This window comes from Mandrillus leucophaeus, unplaced genomic scaffold, assembly GCF_000951045.1.
Source record: "Mandrillus leucophaeus isolate KB7577 unplaced genomic scaffold, Mleu.le_1.0 Scaffold136, whole genome shotgun sequence".
Classification (NCBI taxonomy): Eukaryota; Metazoa; Chordata; class Mammalia; order Primates; family Cercopithecidae; genus Mandrillus; species Mandrillus leucophaeus.
In genome coordinates this window covers 779,184-795,990 of record NW_012101321.1, presented here as the reverse complement: position 1 = coordinate 795,990, position 16,807 = coordinate 779,184, and the positions used below count along the sequence as shown (strand labels likewise).

General features: G+C 32.6%; 1 protein-coding gene across 4 annotated transcripts in view; it reads right to left on the bottom strand.

The window, feature by feature from the left end:
• The window catches only part of FBXW7 (F-box and WD repeat domain containing 7, E3 ubiquitin protein ligase), a 222,428-nt gene that overhangs the window by 11,751 nt on the left and 193,870 nt on the right, over positions 1-16,807 (bottom strand). For all 4 annotated transcript variants that reach the window (XM_011973227.1, XM_011973228.1, XM_011973231.1 and 1 more), the window contains 3 exons: positions 16,483-16,565; positions 13,391-13,532; positions 4,642-4,776 (listed from right to left, as the gene is read on the bottom strand). In XM_011973227.1, the coding sequence (XP_011828617.1) occupies positions 4,642-4,776; positions 13,391-13,532; positions 16,483-16,565 (360 nt within the window). The remainder of the gene's footprint in view (positions 1-4,641; positions 4,777-13,390; positions 13,533-16,482; positions 16,566-16,807) is intronic.

The window sequence follows — 16,807 nt, the reverse complement described above, 5'->3', positions numbered from 1 at the left end:
TGTGGTATGACTTCAGATCATTTCTGATTGATATATATCATAATTAACAGTCTTCAAATCAAAGTGTTTATTATTATAATGAACTTTTGAAACACATCCTTGACTGTAAATGACAAAGGGGGACAATTATTAAACCATTCCATAGACATATAAAAGTAATTGAGTTCTAATTACTTTACATTACTTATAAGGATCTTCTTGATGGGCCACACAGAGTTGTATATTTGAGCTAACTCTTTGGTATACCACTGATTTAAAAATTTTGTTTATAATACTTGTAAACTATTAATTTTTTTCAGTGTGTCAGTTCAAATAAAGAGGAAAAATAAATAGAGGAAAAAAAGGGGAATTATAGCCTCTGACTGTTTATTCAAATAGCCTCACATATCACATAAAATTTTAAATTATGATACAAGGAAAACCATTTAAATAGAGCAATTAAGTTCAGTTTTCACAAGAACTAAATGACAAGAACTAAAACAAATTATCCATTAAAGGGTCAAGGGTCATATAGGGAGTAAAAGCACAATTTTAATTATTTTTGATGCTAAATATAAATTATATAATATAAATTATGCTTTCCCAATGACTTTACATATATAAGGAGTTCATCATGGGCTGGTGTGGTGGCTCACTCCTGTAATACCAGCACTTTGGGAGGCCGAGGTGGGTGGATCACTTGAGGCCAGAAGTTCGACACCAGCTTGGCCAATGTGGTGAAACCCCATGTCTCCTAAAAATACAAAAAATTGCCAGGTGTGGTGGTGCACACTTATAATCCCAGCTACTCGGGAGGCTGAGGCACAAGAATCACTTGAATCCGGTAGGTGGAGGTTGCAGTGAGTCAAGATCACGTCGCTGCACTCCAGCCTGGGTGACAGAGCAAGATTCTGTCTCAACAACAATAGCAAAAACTTACCATTAATTACATATTTACTATGTATTTGTTGAATATTATATATTCAGTATACTCAGTAAGTACTGTGTATACAAAATACTCCAACCAGTCGGTATTCAGTTTACTACTACTACTGATGAATGATAGTGAAAAACTTTTTGTGAAATAATTACTTTTGGTATATCAGAGAAGACCAGTATTATGCAGAGAAGCTGAGTCGTTTAAAATAAAAAGGTATAACTATATTCAACAATACTCACACATATGTAATCTCAATATTGTACTTAATGGATACTCCAAAAGCCACTTAATTTGGGAATTAGCAATCAATCAAAGCCTAAGCAAGTTCACTTTGTGTCAGTATAGCAGTAATGTGATGTTACCATTATTAGTCTGTGTGTAATTGTAATTTAACATAGAAGTTATCAGGCACAAAAATATTTGTGCAAAAGAGATGCTAATTAATGACTAAGATATTTATCTAAAAACAGAAAAAGTCTATTCTTTTCTTTGCTTTAGTTACCTAACTAAAGTAGAAATCAGGTAATATACAGAAATAGTCAATGGATCTTAAAGACTAGGAAACAACAAATCCAGAATAGCTTAGATTTCAAAAGTATATCCCCAAATCACCAGGTAAAATTTCCAGCATTAATAGTGATTATGAGATCATCTAGTCCAGTGCATTAAAGAGAAACATAAAGAAATACTAAGGCGCTAAAGAAAGTTGAAGTGCTAACTCTATAGGTTACTGGCACACCTTCCTTAAAAGTAGTGAAGACCCTAACTCAACCAAGAACTTCAACTTATTAAATGTTTGCCTATTTACATCTAGCCAGTTCCATCAAAACATCTAAGCAATACACAAAATACACAAAGCAAAACAAAAAAAACACAAATTAAAAAATCAGAAAAGAAGGTTAAACTAGAGAAAAAGTAGAGCACAAATATGCTGCCAACAAGGTATGTCTTACAAGGTTTTGAATTAAACTGCCAGGCCAAAAAGAAAATAGCAATTAGTTGCATGATTCTTACTATGTATTATGAGGGAGTATACCAGTTCCCTCAAAGGAAGCAAGGTTTTGTCATGTAGGGCTCTGAAATGGACTGAATGTCTATATTCCCTCAAATTCATGTTGAAATCCTAACCCTCAATGTAGGAAGTGAGGTGTTTGGAAAATAATTAGGTCACGAGGTTGGAGTCCTCATGAATGGAATTAGTACTCTCATAAAAGGGACATCCGCCCCTATGCCCACCCCCACCCCCGCAAAAAATTAACCAAGTGTGGTGGCACATGCCTGTAGTCCTAGTTACTCAAGAGGCTAAGATAGGAGAATCGTTTGAGCCTAGGAGTTTGAGGCTGCAGTGAGCTATGATCATTCTGCTGCACCCTAGCCTGGGCAACAGAGTGAGACTCTGTCTGTCCCACCACTATGGTAGGGAGTTACGGGTTTCTTATAGCCAAGTCATGCAGTTAATGCAGTTTTCTATTCATTTGTTTTAAAGGTAAAACTCAGATAAGTATTTCTTCCTAAAGACCACTTCTGCCAGAGAAAAGCTCTTGAATTGAAACCTATTTCAGATAATTATCTTTTCCTTGTCCAACTCTATAAGAATTGCTATTTTTTATTTTTCTCTATAACCTATATAAAAGACAACCACGTTGTACATAGAAGGTAGCCAGTATTTTCCCAGATTTGCTGTATTTCAGTGGATTAAACTAGTCAAGGAAAAAAAATTTTTTTTTAATGTTGGCTAATCCTCTATTAAGAATTTCAGGTTTTGCCCTAGATCACCTACTATAAGATTATGATTTTCCTGGTATTCACTTATAAAATAAAGACAATGTTATTCATCACAACCCTCCCATGTGAAACTAGTGAGACTTTCGTCAAGCTTTTTGAGATTAGTAAGTAAATGTTTGTAAATAGTTTTGATATGTCCAAAGGAATTATAAGAAAAATAAGTCCATTTCCTGACAAGAAGGTAATAACGTTTTAAATAATAATACTTTGTTTCTGAGAAGATAATATTTTCTATACCATTATTTATCCACATAGACAAGCATTTTTCAAAACAGGAAATGTTTTTCCTGGTAGTTGAAAACAAGAGGGAAACACAGATGATATGCTAAACCAAGGCTCTCCCTTAGTCTCCTATCTAATTTCACTTCTTTTTCCCCAGGCAATCCTTAAAAGAACACTTAAACCGAAAGAATCTTTATTGGATTTACCCTGGTTATTGATTATTTGTTTTTAATTCTTAGATTTTTCAGAATACTTTCATATTCTGATCTTAAACCACATTTTGCATGTTAAGAAGTTATTATGGAAATTCAAATAAAGCAAAACAAACCAAAAACCTCACCATTATTAGAAATAAGAGAAAAAAATGAAATGAGAAAGTCTGCCTTTTAACCAAAATGATACCCTCTAAAATACGGAGGATATCACTAAGAAAACTACGGAGAATACATCAAAGGTGAAGAAAATCACTTTCAGTCAAATACTTATGTAAGTGTTTCCCATTATTAATGCCCTTCTGGAAGCAAAGAGAGCTGATGTCACTTTCATAAGCTAAATCTATTCAAAGGATTCAGTTTTAGAACGAGTTAGCAAAACTAAAAATTTTCTTCTGGGCCAACGTCATTTTTAAAAAGCACTCAGCAGAAAACGCATTTCAGGAAGAAGAGATTTTCTATACTTTGCTCTTTGCTGGTTCCATGCATTAAATATGACACAACTATTTTATTCATATCCAACATGCAATTCTAATTGGGACTACCTTTAATATCATTAGGATATTTAGAATGATAATCTTAAAAAATGACTCCGTTTCTGTTCAAATTTGAAGTTTCAGGATAATTTGAAATGGTATATTACTATTTTATATTGTATTCTTAGCTGATATATAACTAGTGGCATACACATATGACTTACAAAAAAATCATGGTGATGCTGATTATTTAATGTTATATTATTTCTGTTCACTGACAAAATAAAATTACTAGGTCTATAATATCAATAAAGGAACTGTATCTAAACTATGCCTTATTTATAGTTATGAATGCCCATATAATAGTTATGAATGCCCATATAATCAGTCTATAATAGTTTCAGCTTACATAAAAATATAAAAAGAAATAGGCATAAATAATTCCCAAAGAAGTGCTTTTAGCATATAAGTAGTATGGGATATCTGTATTTGTGTAATGGAGATGGGGAGGAGAATGATTAGAAAAATATACACACGTGAAATTATAATATTTGTATTTAAAATAATTACACGATGTAAGTACCACAGAAAAACTATTGGTCTTGAAGGGACTTAAGATATACAATAAAATAAGAGAAAAAATATTGCTATTTTAATAAGGTCAGAATTTTAAAAAATCTACTATAATGAATATACCAAGATAACTAAAGGCTGGGCTTCAAATAACCCGGCAAAAAAATATTGGTAAATAAATAATCAAATTAGTGAAACTCAATAGTTACTCTCATATATATGACTTATTCAAGTAGTGGAAAAGAGTTACTTAGTCCATATGCATACTTTAATCTGACAATTACATTATTAAGTCATGGCAATGTATCAATTTATAGCCCTCTTTACCACTAATTAAGAGTGTCAAACTGACAATACTGAATACAATAATTAGCATGACAATGTTTAAAGGTGGTAGCTGTTGAGTTATATATTCAAATAACACCCAATGAAGAATGTAATTGATAATCTTTACCTCTTTAGGGAGCAATGAAATGAAGTCTCGTTGAAACTGGGGTTCTATCACTTGCATCATATGTTTTACTTGTGTTGGTTCACAACTATCAATGAGTTCATCTAAAGCAAGCAATTTCTCTGGTCCGCTCCAGCTCTATCAAAGAGAATTAGAAATTTTTATTGTGTTAACAGATGTCCCAAATTATAGGCTTATAAAGGAAAACTCACATCTACACACAAACATAGTTGAACAAGGTAGAATTGTATAAAAAGTGGCTCCTTACGGTGACATTTTTTCCACAAGGCATTGAAGAATGCATTTAATTTCATCGCTTACCAACCACTTTCATTTTGTAAAAGGTTTAAAAAAAATCATGTTTGACAGAAAAATAGTTTTTCATTACATTATTATAATGGTTATATGTTCATCTACCACCAAGTCACTAATTGAGAAGCCAAAATTTTATTCCAGAAACATCATTTTGGGTTACTGAGTAAATAATAGAAAATTTTGACAATTTTGAGCACCATAAAATTAGACGGTTTTAATAAGGCATCATCTGAAAGGAGACGAGCAACATCATTCAGAGAAAAATCAGTAACTGGATATATTACACATTTGACAAGTGTCTTCCACAAATTAAACAGGCTTTGATTTGTTATGTGAAAACAAATACACAATAGAAAACTGAATAAAGAATAAAAACAATAAACAATAGAAAATAGTAGCTGATAGGGGTAAAATTAGAATATAAATAAAGGCCAAAAGCGGGTAAGAAAGAGATACACTATAAAAACACAAAAACACACAATTATGCTTCAGAAATAAGAGTTCCTTTAAATGACATCAGGGGATCATCTTAAAACATTATTATTTTCCCCCCAGTGAAGAACACCTGCACAGAAAAGCCATGGTTCTTAAAAGGAAAAACTAAAATGCCATGTGAATAATTCAAAATGTTACAATTTCACACATTTAATTAACCTCATAATATTTAAATGAAAGAACATTCTTAAGCAGGCCTTTCTTTCTGCAAGTCTATACTGATTTAAGTACCATTGTAAGAATTATTGTGTCCACTTCAGAAGTGGGTGAATACAGAATAGGTGAAGTTTTCAGCTAAAAAGATCTGGATTTTGCCATTCCATTTCTTGTCCAAACAAGAAAACTTGATCCAAGACATGAAATATGTAATAACTGACAAGAGATACACTAAGGATAAGAGGAGCTGTATTTGGAATACTTTTTATTTACCTCTGTGGAATCTACAATGAACTTCTTCTCATCTTTCTTATCATAAAGTATGTGTTAAATTGGCAATACCATAAAACATTTCAATGGTATTTATTTCCACAGTATATTCCATATTACCACCTAATGTTAAGGAAATACAGGTTCCAACCAGTTGTGTCCCTTCCTTTTGCTTCTACAAATACATGCATCCAGAACATTCACCCTGAGTCTTACTTTGTACCTTTTTTGGTCAGGGGGAGGACTTATTATACATAGAAATGTAAAATACTCATAAACATGTATATGTATACACGTGACCAATTAAAAGCAGTTAATTTGAAGTTTAATTATCTTGTTTGGTTTCTCTCACATAACTTCAAATACTGGTTTAAACTTACCTCTTTGACATAACTTATAGTGATCAATCTCCACTCATGTCTCTCCATTTGGTATCAACAGAACAAACTCATTAATTTATTGATTCACATCCCTCACAGGATTTGAGGTGGGTTTTGATAAAATGCTATTCCTCTCCATCTACATCACAGACAACGCATGGACACTAGTATAAGGACATGCTCATTTTGAGTGATGGATAACTATGCTGACTTGATTAAAATGTAGCTTTAGGCCAGGTGCGTAGGCTCATGCCCGTAATCCCAGCAGTTTTGGGAGGCAGAGGCAGGAGGATCACTGGAGCTCAGGAATTTGAGACCAGCCTGGCAACATAATGAGACCTTGTCTCCATAAAAAAATAATAAATCAGCCAGGCATGGTGGAATGCGCCTGTAGTCCCACCTATTTGGGGGGCTGTGGCAGGAGGTCAAGTCTGCAATGAGCTATGATCACGCTACTGCACTCCAGCCTGGGTGACAGGGTGAGACTTTGTCTCAAAAAAAAAGCTAATATATGAGACATATCTTTTATCAAGGCTTTTGGAGGATAGGGTGTAGAATTAAAGAAGACAGGGCAGACGAACAGATGATAAACATCTAATTCAGACCTTAGCTAAGTATCTGAAACTGTGTCAGAAGTTTCCATATATTTAAGAAAAAGTACATGGAAAAAAATCATGCCTGTATAACAAAATATATCTAAGACTCTAAACAATATTTGAAACGATGCATTTTTATTTTAAATAATCTGTAATAAGAATCAAAGACAATTAAAAATGTCTCAATTTAAATTATATATACACTCAGTAGATGTTACTTCGTGTTATTTTATTAAAAAGTATACCACTGATAAAGATGAGTAGCATAAGAAAATGAGACTGTTTCCACTGACCATACATATTCAACAGTTCTATTGGTTAAAATCACATCTCTTTGGTGATTCTAAACAAAGATCTGGACCATAAAAACAGCTTTCCTCTCTCCAGCCTGGAGTCCTTCCTGAACTTCAGACCTATGTATGTTGTTGCTTTTTCAACATCTATTTTTGGATATGTAATTGAAACTTAACATGTCTATGATCTTTCCCTCCAAATCTATACTTTCACAGTCTTCCTCATTTCAGTAAAATAAACTCTATTTTACCAGTTACTCAGGCCAAGAAGTCTTTGGTCATTCCTGACTCCTCCCTCTCTTTTACCATCAGACAGTTTTGATCCAAATGAACTCATAGCCTTAAACTTTAAAATATATCCACAATCTGACTATTACTACACTGGATTGAGCTACCAGTATGTCTCACCTACATTACTCCTGTAACTCCCTAAGTGGTCTTCCAGTTTTCTACCTTTGCCTCTTTGTTCTATTCTCCACACTGTACTCGGTGCTACTGTTAAAGTCTTAACCTTCTTAAAACCTTCTAATGGCTTTTCATTTCACCCAAAGTAGAAATCAGTCCTTAGGGTGGCCTGCAACATACCAATTTCCCATTACTTTTCCTCTTATTTACTCTGCTCTGCCATACACACTCTTTCTGTGCTGTAAACACTCCAGGCATACTCAGTTTCACAACATCTTTCCTTGCTGTTCCTTGGAACATTGTTTCCCTAGATACCTACATGCCTTGCTTCCTTATTTCCTTCCCTGAGCAATCTTTCTAAAATTGTAACCAGTTCCAAACCCATTCACCTCATCCCCTTCTGACTAGAATGCAGGTTTCATGAAAAAGGGTTTTTTGTCTGTTTTTTTCACTATTGCATACCACACCCAAGTAGGGCCTCGCACAGAAAAGGTGCTTAATAAATATTTATTGAATAAATAAATGAGTCCCAAAAGAATCAGGAAATACTATCTCTAGATTAATGCTGTCATCTCAATTTTATCTCTAGAGAGTGTTTCTATTCTTTGTATTTGATGGTATCACTAGGGCTTGCTTGCTGATTCTGGCTCCAAGAGTGGTTTCAAATTTTGTATATATACAATTAAGCAGCAAGGGACATATACATTAACATGAAACCCTTGCAGCTAATGACTACATGTGTGTATATGAAGTAACCTACAGCAACCATTAACGAAGAATAGTTGAGAGAAAACTGAATTGGGGATCAGGAAATAATTTTAGGAGATAACTGTCATTATAATTAGGTTACAATTTAACCTCTTCAGGCCTTGGTTTATCTGCAAAAGCAAAGTGTTGGATAACTCTTTTAATTATTATTTTACTGCTACTTGAGAAGTGGTTCTCGGAAAAGAGGAAAAAAAAAAAAAGTACTTCCTTTGGCCTTTCATGTAGTCTTGTTGGAACATATTGAAGGGGAGAGGAAAAACATCCCAGGTTCAGAAGTAAATTTTAATTTGAGGACAAAATTGCAAATGCAAATTTGAAAATTCCCCATGGAAGTGGTGTTTTATTTCAGGTAAATTAGAGCATAGAGGTAGTAGAGAAGAGTAGAAGGAGCACTGAACTGCAATCAAGAGCCTGGGCTTCACCAGGAAACTCACTGTAGAACCACATGGAAGTCTCTTAATGAGTCTGAGTCTCAGAGAACCCACCTACAGAGCGAGAGGCTTGGTCCAGGCCAGTGGTTCCCAAATGCTGATCAAGGGTAGCAAGAATTACTGAGTTCTAAGACCCAACAGCAGAGAGTCTGATTCAGTGGCTGAAGACATTTTATTTTTTAAACAAACAGCTCATCCAGTGTTGATGTAGATGATCCAAAGCAGCACTTGTGAACCACTGGTCTGGATGATCTTTAGTGTCCCAATTAGACAGACTGTTTTATGATCTTGGGTAGTACTGCACCTGAATTTCATGTGGTAAAGAATTCACTTCTCTAGCACCTCTAGCACATGGTTATCCAGGCTGTTTGAACACTTCCAGGATTCGAGTAACTTATCTCCCATTCTACTGTGGGCCAGTTTTAATTGTTAAGTTTAACTTAATGCCAAAATCTGACTCAAAGAACATGATTCAGGTTTCACTTTCTGAAGAAACCAAGAATGAGTCTTTTCCTACTTTTATACAAAAGTCATTAATATATTAAAAACAGACATCACATGTTCCCTTAGTCTTCTCTAGCTCCAATACATGACTTTCTTCAAGTCCTTCACACAAAACAAGGTTTTTAAATCACTGTGTCCCAAGTACAATTTCAAAGTAATAATAAATTCAATTTTTGGCACCATCCTGTGGGTTTTAATTTTTTGTTGAGTAGCGAATAAGATGTAAATAAAGTAGGTTTGAGAACATGTACAGTTTCTAAGTGTTCCCATGAAACCTAATTAAATCTTTCAATGGAGAAATTTTTCCTCCATTTTTAATATCAAAACACATTTTTGATATTTTAAGTATAAAATAAATAAAACATATTTTATACTTACCATTTTAAAATATTTTTAGTATAACATCTTTTCAAAGTACATAAATAGCTTAATTCAAATATTCTTTAATTAAAATAATGCAAAGCTAATGACATCTGTGTAAGGTTAAAGTTCTTCCATATCACTTTATCTTTGATCCTCACACCAACACTGTGAAACCAGTGTTAACGGTCCCTTTTTAGATTGAGAACATTTCTGAGGTCCACTAAGATTATTTCTTGACCAAGGGAAGAAACTAATATTTGTTGAGTCTCCAATATATTTCCAAGTATAACTTTAAGCAGATGTACATGTTTTCTCCCCTTTGACAACTTTTTAATGTTATGTGTTTTATAGAGTGTGAAAATAAAGGTAAGACTGGTTATATATTAATGAAGTTATTGTTTTTAAGAGACAATGTCAAAATTTGAACTAAGAAGTTGTCCTTCTAAGTCATTTGTGCTATTCTCAAGATGCTTCTGAATACAAATTTCAATATAAAATAATGTTCATGTAATTAGTCTCAAAATTTTAAGTGAAAAACCATTTATTAGCACCTGAATGATATAAACAAGCCAAACAAATGACCAACTCGCTTCCCTAAATTAATCTGAAGCATCAATCTGACTGCCATACAAAGTGGATCAATGGCTACTGAAAATTCAAATGGTATAAAATTTCTATTTTTTTTTTGGTTTTTGTCTTTAATTTGCACTTCTATTTTCCAGTGGCATTCTATTTCAGTCCTCTTTTATGCAAAATGGAATATCATTTGTTCACACTCAATTTATAAACAGAGTACAGACTACTCTGTCAGAATTGATGGAGCTGGACCAAAACAATGCTGTATCACTGCCTTAGGAGCAATAGCAGAACAGTAAGGGGACAAGCTCTCCCATACTGCTTATTATGCAACAGAAAAGTCATCATGAAATGCCCCCAAAGCATATTTGTAGAAATCATGCCAGTTTAATTATCCCTCAACTCTCTCACATAGGTCAACTCATGACTTCCCCACTTTATTATGAAATTATATCTCTACAAGTTAGACATTAAAGCACTGTAAGCCTTTAGGCAAGTGAATCATTTCTAGTTACTCTGGGACCAGCCCTGAAAATAAAGGGCAGTGTACAACAATGAGGCCTTGGGTGTGTCAGAGACAGACATGGTACTCAAAAGATGAAGGTCCTGATCTACCTGTCTAGTTGACCTTTTGTTGCTACAGATTTCTTTGCTACAGAATATTTATCTGAAAATAAAAAAATTAAAATACTATACCTGCAGGGTAATTCCACATGCTATTCCTGTTAACTAAGAACAAGGTTTTTTCACTGTACCTACTTCTTTCACAGGACCAAAAGCTAGTCTAACATTCTTTAGCTTATTGAATAAAGTTTTTTTTTTTTTAAATATTAACATTTCTGAAATTGGAATGCATCTAAAAAAATCTATGGTGTCTCAGACTTGATGAAATACAGTATGTGGTAACATTTGGACATTTCATTTAAAAAGCATGAACTAGCTAAACAAGCAAACGGTGTACAATGAACTCTCTAAAATATCCTGACTAAAATAAAGCTGAAATGCCTCTTCCTATGGATCAATATTAGAGAGTCCCCTTAAAATTGAGAAATATCCTAGATAGTAAGCAAAGAATATTCAAGTATTCCAAAACGTTGGAAAAAACGAGCCCTACCACAGAAAAAGTAAATCTTACTCTGAACTACCTTCTGATGAGAAATAAGCCTTTTCACACAAAATAAGCATTTTGGAGGTTTTCTACAGTGATGATAAAACTATTGCTAATAGTGTAATTTTCAATCATGTTAGTATTTTCTTATAAAAATATTAAATCAGTGAAATCATGTGATATGAAATCAGAATGATATATGCTGTTCGCACTATATGCATGTGCTAGCATGGCAACACACAACCATATTCCTACCTCTTTGGCTTAATCAGAGATGATAAAAATATTTAAATTTTTTTTAAGGCTATATAAGTGTCTGAGTTTTATTTTCACCTCTTATTGATGGAAAGATTTCCTTTTAAAAGGATGGGACAAAATTAAAAATTCAGAATTCTGAGGGCATGCATAGGAAAAAATAAAAATTAATTAACATTTTACAAACCATCATGAACTAGAGGCAAAATAACTCAGGGGGGTGGGGTAGGAATAATCCTTGGGGAAAAGGTAAGTTTAATCAACAAATGACTATGAAAATGAAAACTTAAAAAAATTCTTTGTAATTGCAGTGGCTTATAACATTTTAATAACAATAAAATATAATTTTCATTCCTCTAACCCAGATTCTTTAGTACCATTGACATTCTGGGCTGGATAATTCTTTGGCATGGAGATCGTCCTTTATATTCCCTCTACTTACTAGATACCAGCAGTGTCCTGTGCCCTCATCCCCTCAGTTACAAAAATGAAAAATGTCTTGAGACACTTTTGTCTCAACCAGGGGAAAAACTAATCCCTGTTGAGAGCAAGGCTCAAATCTTTCAGTTACCAACCAAAAAAAGGTTATCCTAGTTTTTCAGAAATCACCTTAAGGGTAGAAAATAATTTTAAAAATCCATTTAAAAGCAATAGTGCTCCAAGTTACTTTTCCAGCTACAGAAGAAAAAAATAGACACATTTATCTCATATTCATCTAGGTATTTAAAATATTAGGGTTTACAAAGTGAACACTTTAAAATCTGAAACACTAAAAGTCAAATAAAGTATCATCTTTATCAACCATTATTCCCTTATGCATTGATTAAATACCTAACCATTCATGCAGCCAGAGGTAGGGTAGTAGATTCATTTTACATTAGTATGGAGGCTAATATCATATCTTCACTTTACATAATTTATATTATTTATTTACAACGAATAACTGAGTGAGTACTTAATCCTTGCCATGTATTTTGCTAAACACTTGATTTATACGCATTATCTTACTGGAAGAAGAGATAAATCAATGTAATATCACTATCTTAGGTTACAAAATTCATAATATTCAGGGTTTGGTTGTAACCAATCTTCCCTGTAAATGTCCAAAAAATATAAATACTATTAAAATACAGTAATTAGGATTCAAGTACGGTAAGCCATATACAAGCATGGCACTGAAGAAAAGAAGCTGTATTAACTCTAGCTAGCATGGTTCTTAAATTACTCTTAAATGCCTAACTTACAAGCAAAGCAGTTTAGAAAACTAGACAACCCAGAAATTCAAACAAAGGAGAAGAGGAAGGTCGGTCTTATTATTTAAAAACCAATTAAAAAAAAATGTCAGTGCACAGTTACACAAATAAGTATTGGACTTCCTCAATTATGACACTCAAAAATTGAGTTCCCTTGTTTTTAATAGCATTTTAAAATTGAAATATACATCACATAACATTCACCATTTTAAAGTGTATACTTCAGTGCTTCCCAGTATATTCACTCTGTTGTGCAACCATCGCCACTATCCAATTCCAGAACATTCCATCACCCCAAAATGAAAATCTGTACCTATTGGCAGTTAGTCCTTCTCCTCCCCCCATTGCCAGGCAACCATTAATCTACTTTCTGTCTCTGTGGATTTGCCTATTCTGGACATTTTATATAAAGAGAATCAACATGTGGTCTTTTGTGTTTGGCTTCTTTCACTTGGCAGAATGATTTCAAGGTTCATCCATAGAATAGTATGTAAAAGTGCTTCCTTCTTTTTTTATGGATGATTAATCCCTTATTTTGCAGCAATTAAGTGAGGCATCTCAAGTACTATGTTCAGATATGTCACCTGAAACATTTTCAGCCATTCCTGGAGGCCTGTAGGTGGCTGGACAGATGTAATTCGGCGTCGTTGTTGCCCTTGGCCATTGGCTGCTCTGAGGTCCCCAAAAGTTGTTGGTGTTGCTGAACATGGTACAAGCCCAGTGGTACTACAAAAAAAAAAAAAAAAAAAAAAAAGGAGAGGAAGGAAAAAAGGAAAAAAGCAAGAGTGAAAGCAAAAATAGATGCTTATTAATAATAGGTTCTAGTACAAAGAATGATGATCTGGCATATTTCAATCATCAATTCAGGTAATTACATTTCTTCCCAGAGATCACAGGTAAACAAAACCTATTTGCGGTTCTTACAGTAAGTTTCCTCCCTCCTACGTAACACCTGCTATTATCGCAGAAATGCTAATTGCAACCAAATAACAGAATCTCCATGACAAAACTCCAAGTTGTTAATATATACAAATAATGTTAAAATATTTCCTTAGAACATACAAGTCCCACTTCTTCTATGACTGGTCTTCAGTGACATAAATAAAAGTTTAAATTTTCTTTATACAAAGGGTTGTGATACTTTATTAATGCTTTAAAAAACTCATACATAGAAATACTATGTTCAAATGTTTTGAATTTCAAGAATCACATTATTCCTTAAGTTTGCCCCAGATGCCTATAATATTTCCAATTTTTTTATTGCTATTTATAAAGCTTGGTCTGAATAGTTGACAGAACTCAGTCTTGATTAGAAATACATTTATTCAAAACAGGTATTAAGAACTTATATACAAAACTAAATAAGATCATCTAAACATTTTTATACAGTAATTTAAATTTTGAGATTTAACAGTCTCAAACAAACTTGAAATTCAATTCTGCCACCAGTAAAATGAGGATGACTAGATGATCTCTCTAAAATTGTCTAACTACCCTAAAAATGATCAATTAACAGCAGAAAGAATATAGATATATAACTATATTATGAATATATTAAAGTTTCCTTTCTAATTTCTGCATGTAATTAAACTAAACTCAAGGTAATTATTGGGTATCCATTTTAAAGATCTTCGAAAAAAAGCAGCAGGAAGGTCTGTTTTAACGAAATTATATTTGAAAAGAAATTCTCACTCAATTCATTGAGCTATGTTGATTATTTTAAATTCAAAGAACACTTACAAATTGCATCATAACAGTTAACAATCAAACTCTGATAAATTACTAATGAAACAACTCCTCCAGCTTTTTTTCTATCCAGCATTATTTTGTTAAAAAAATGTATCTCAATCACCAGATTTTACAGAAAAGTCTTCTTATCTACCCCCTTTAAATCCTCTAATAGTATAAATCGAAGACAATCTTTAACATTCAATAATTAAATCTATCTTTCAAATTCAAAGGTAAGTTCTATTTTCTTTTTCTCCTAGATAGGATGTGTTTATAACAAATTTTTGATGGAAAAATCATAGTTTTATCTTATTAGCAAATGTCAAAAATATGACAAAATATCAAATATATATCTTCCTAACCAAGAGTCTCCAAAAAAACATGGAAATAAATATGCTGTTTGGTCTAATTTTGCTTTAATAAAATTATGTATTAACAGGCTAAAAATAAAACCTGTGCCTTTTCAGTTGCTTTGTCAATATAAAAAGTGAGCAACAAAAAACAAATTTTACTAAAATGTGCTCCGTAATAAATATTCAGCACTCATTTATTCTAAGTCGCCTTAAAAACAAGTGAACAATGTAATACCTTTGTCCTTGTATCAGCCATATTAATCGAAGACTGATACATTTAAAAAATAGCATTAACAGTTTAACATTAAATGCAAATTTCTCATCCAAGAAATACTTCATCATGACTAGAAGGGAAAAGCAAAATGAAGTGAATAGTTTCACTTGTCTCTCTATCCCTCCACACCCTCTGGTGGAAGTGCCAAAACACAGTAAAACTGTCAAAAGGCAAAGACTAACAGGAAGGGGGACAGTTAACATAAAAAAAATCACACAGAAAAGCAGCTCCTGAATAAGAGATAGCTTCATTTTTCTCTTCTGTATTATCTCTTCACTTTTTGAATGTAAGACTATTCCAATTATTATGATTTTCAAATTTCATAAAAGAGCATATGAAAGAAATATTTTTACAGCTGAAATAAAAACAAGCTATTTTTCTGTAAGAGACACAATCTGTAACAATGTTCAATAAAAAATTGCATCTGAGCAATGTTAATTGTATTGCATCTTATAGAACAAAAATAACTAAATCGAAATATTTTGAGAGAAAGGAAGAAACGTCATAACCTTAAAGTTCTTGTGGTTTCTACTGTTAAGTTTCAATCACTTATTTTAAAAACTGGCAATTATACTAAAAATTCTGTTTTAAAGACCAAAAAAAGCTCTAAGATACTTCTGTCATTTAAATTTTAAAATGCGACATTCCAAGTGACATTCAAAGCCACTTTTAATTGGCTGGGCAACAGACATTGTGCTTAAGTTAGCCTAATTAGTGTGAGAGTGGGAAAAGTTTTATACTGATGTAAAATTCAAAAATGATGGAGACTGAAATAGAAAAAGATTACAATTATATTTAGTTGTTATGGAAACTATTCTACTGGTATGGAAATGTATGTGTTAAAAACTTAAGACCTACCAAGCCCATGAAAGAAAATTTCTAACATATTAATTTCATGAAATAAGATTTAGTTAGTAATTGTTTTATTTCACTGCTAATAAACGTATCTTCAAATTTCCATACATAAATGTCTACCCTAGAACAGCTGTTGCTATAGTAACAAGACACAGGGGCTCATATTCATATTTTATGGTTTACTTTTTAGAATTCCTTAAAAATTGTAATTTTAAATTTTTGTTCATAAGATAATTTCTGCTTATGTCATACTTCAAATGTAGTAGTAACAAAACATAAACTAAGGTGGTATTCCTCTTCTTATTTAAAATGATATAGTTCTCAATTTCTAGTAATCTCAAAATGTGTTAAACAGTCAACCGTACTAGTAACATTATTATTCTACAAGAATAAACTAAAACACTTTCAGAATAAACTCTAAAAAACTGAGAATCATGACATAATCAATCATTATATTTAATATTACCTTGTATATTCTGAGACTTTGCATGGTTTCTTTCCCAAAGAAAAAGAGCGGACCTCAGAACCATGGTCCAACTTTCTTTTCATCTATAAGGTAAAACAAACAAGATATGTTTTTTAAAAATCGTCTAAATCTTGAGTCAGCATGGTTAATATTTTAAATTCTTAACTTTTCATATGCCTACAACTGTAATTATATATATAAAATAAATGTTTCATAGTTTCTTCTATTTGTTCTACTTTGTTTTCCTCTGAATGGAATGGAAAGGTGAATTTTTCCCCCTAATATTTTATCCAGAAGAACAATGTGTGATGATTTGAAAACTGAT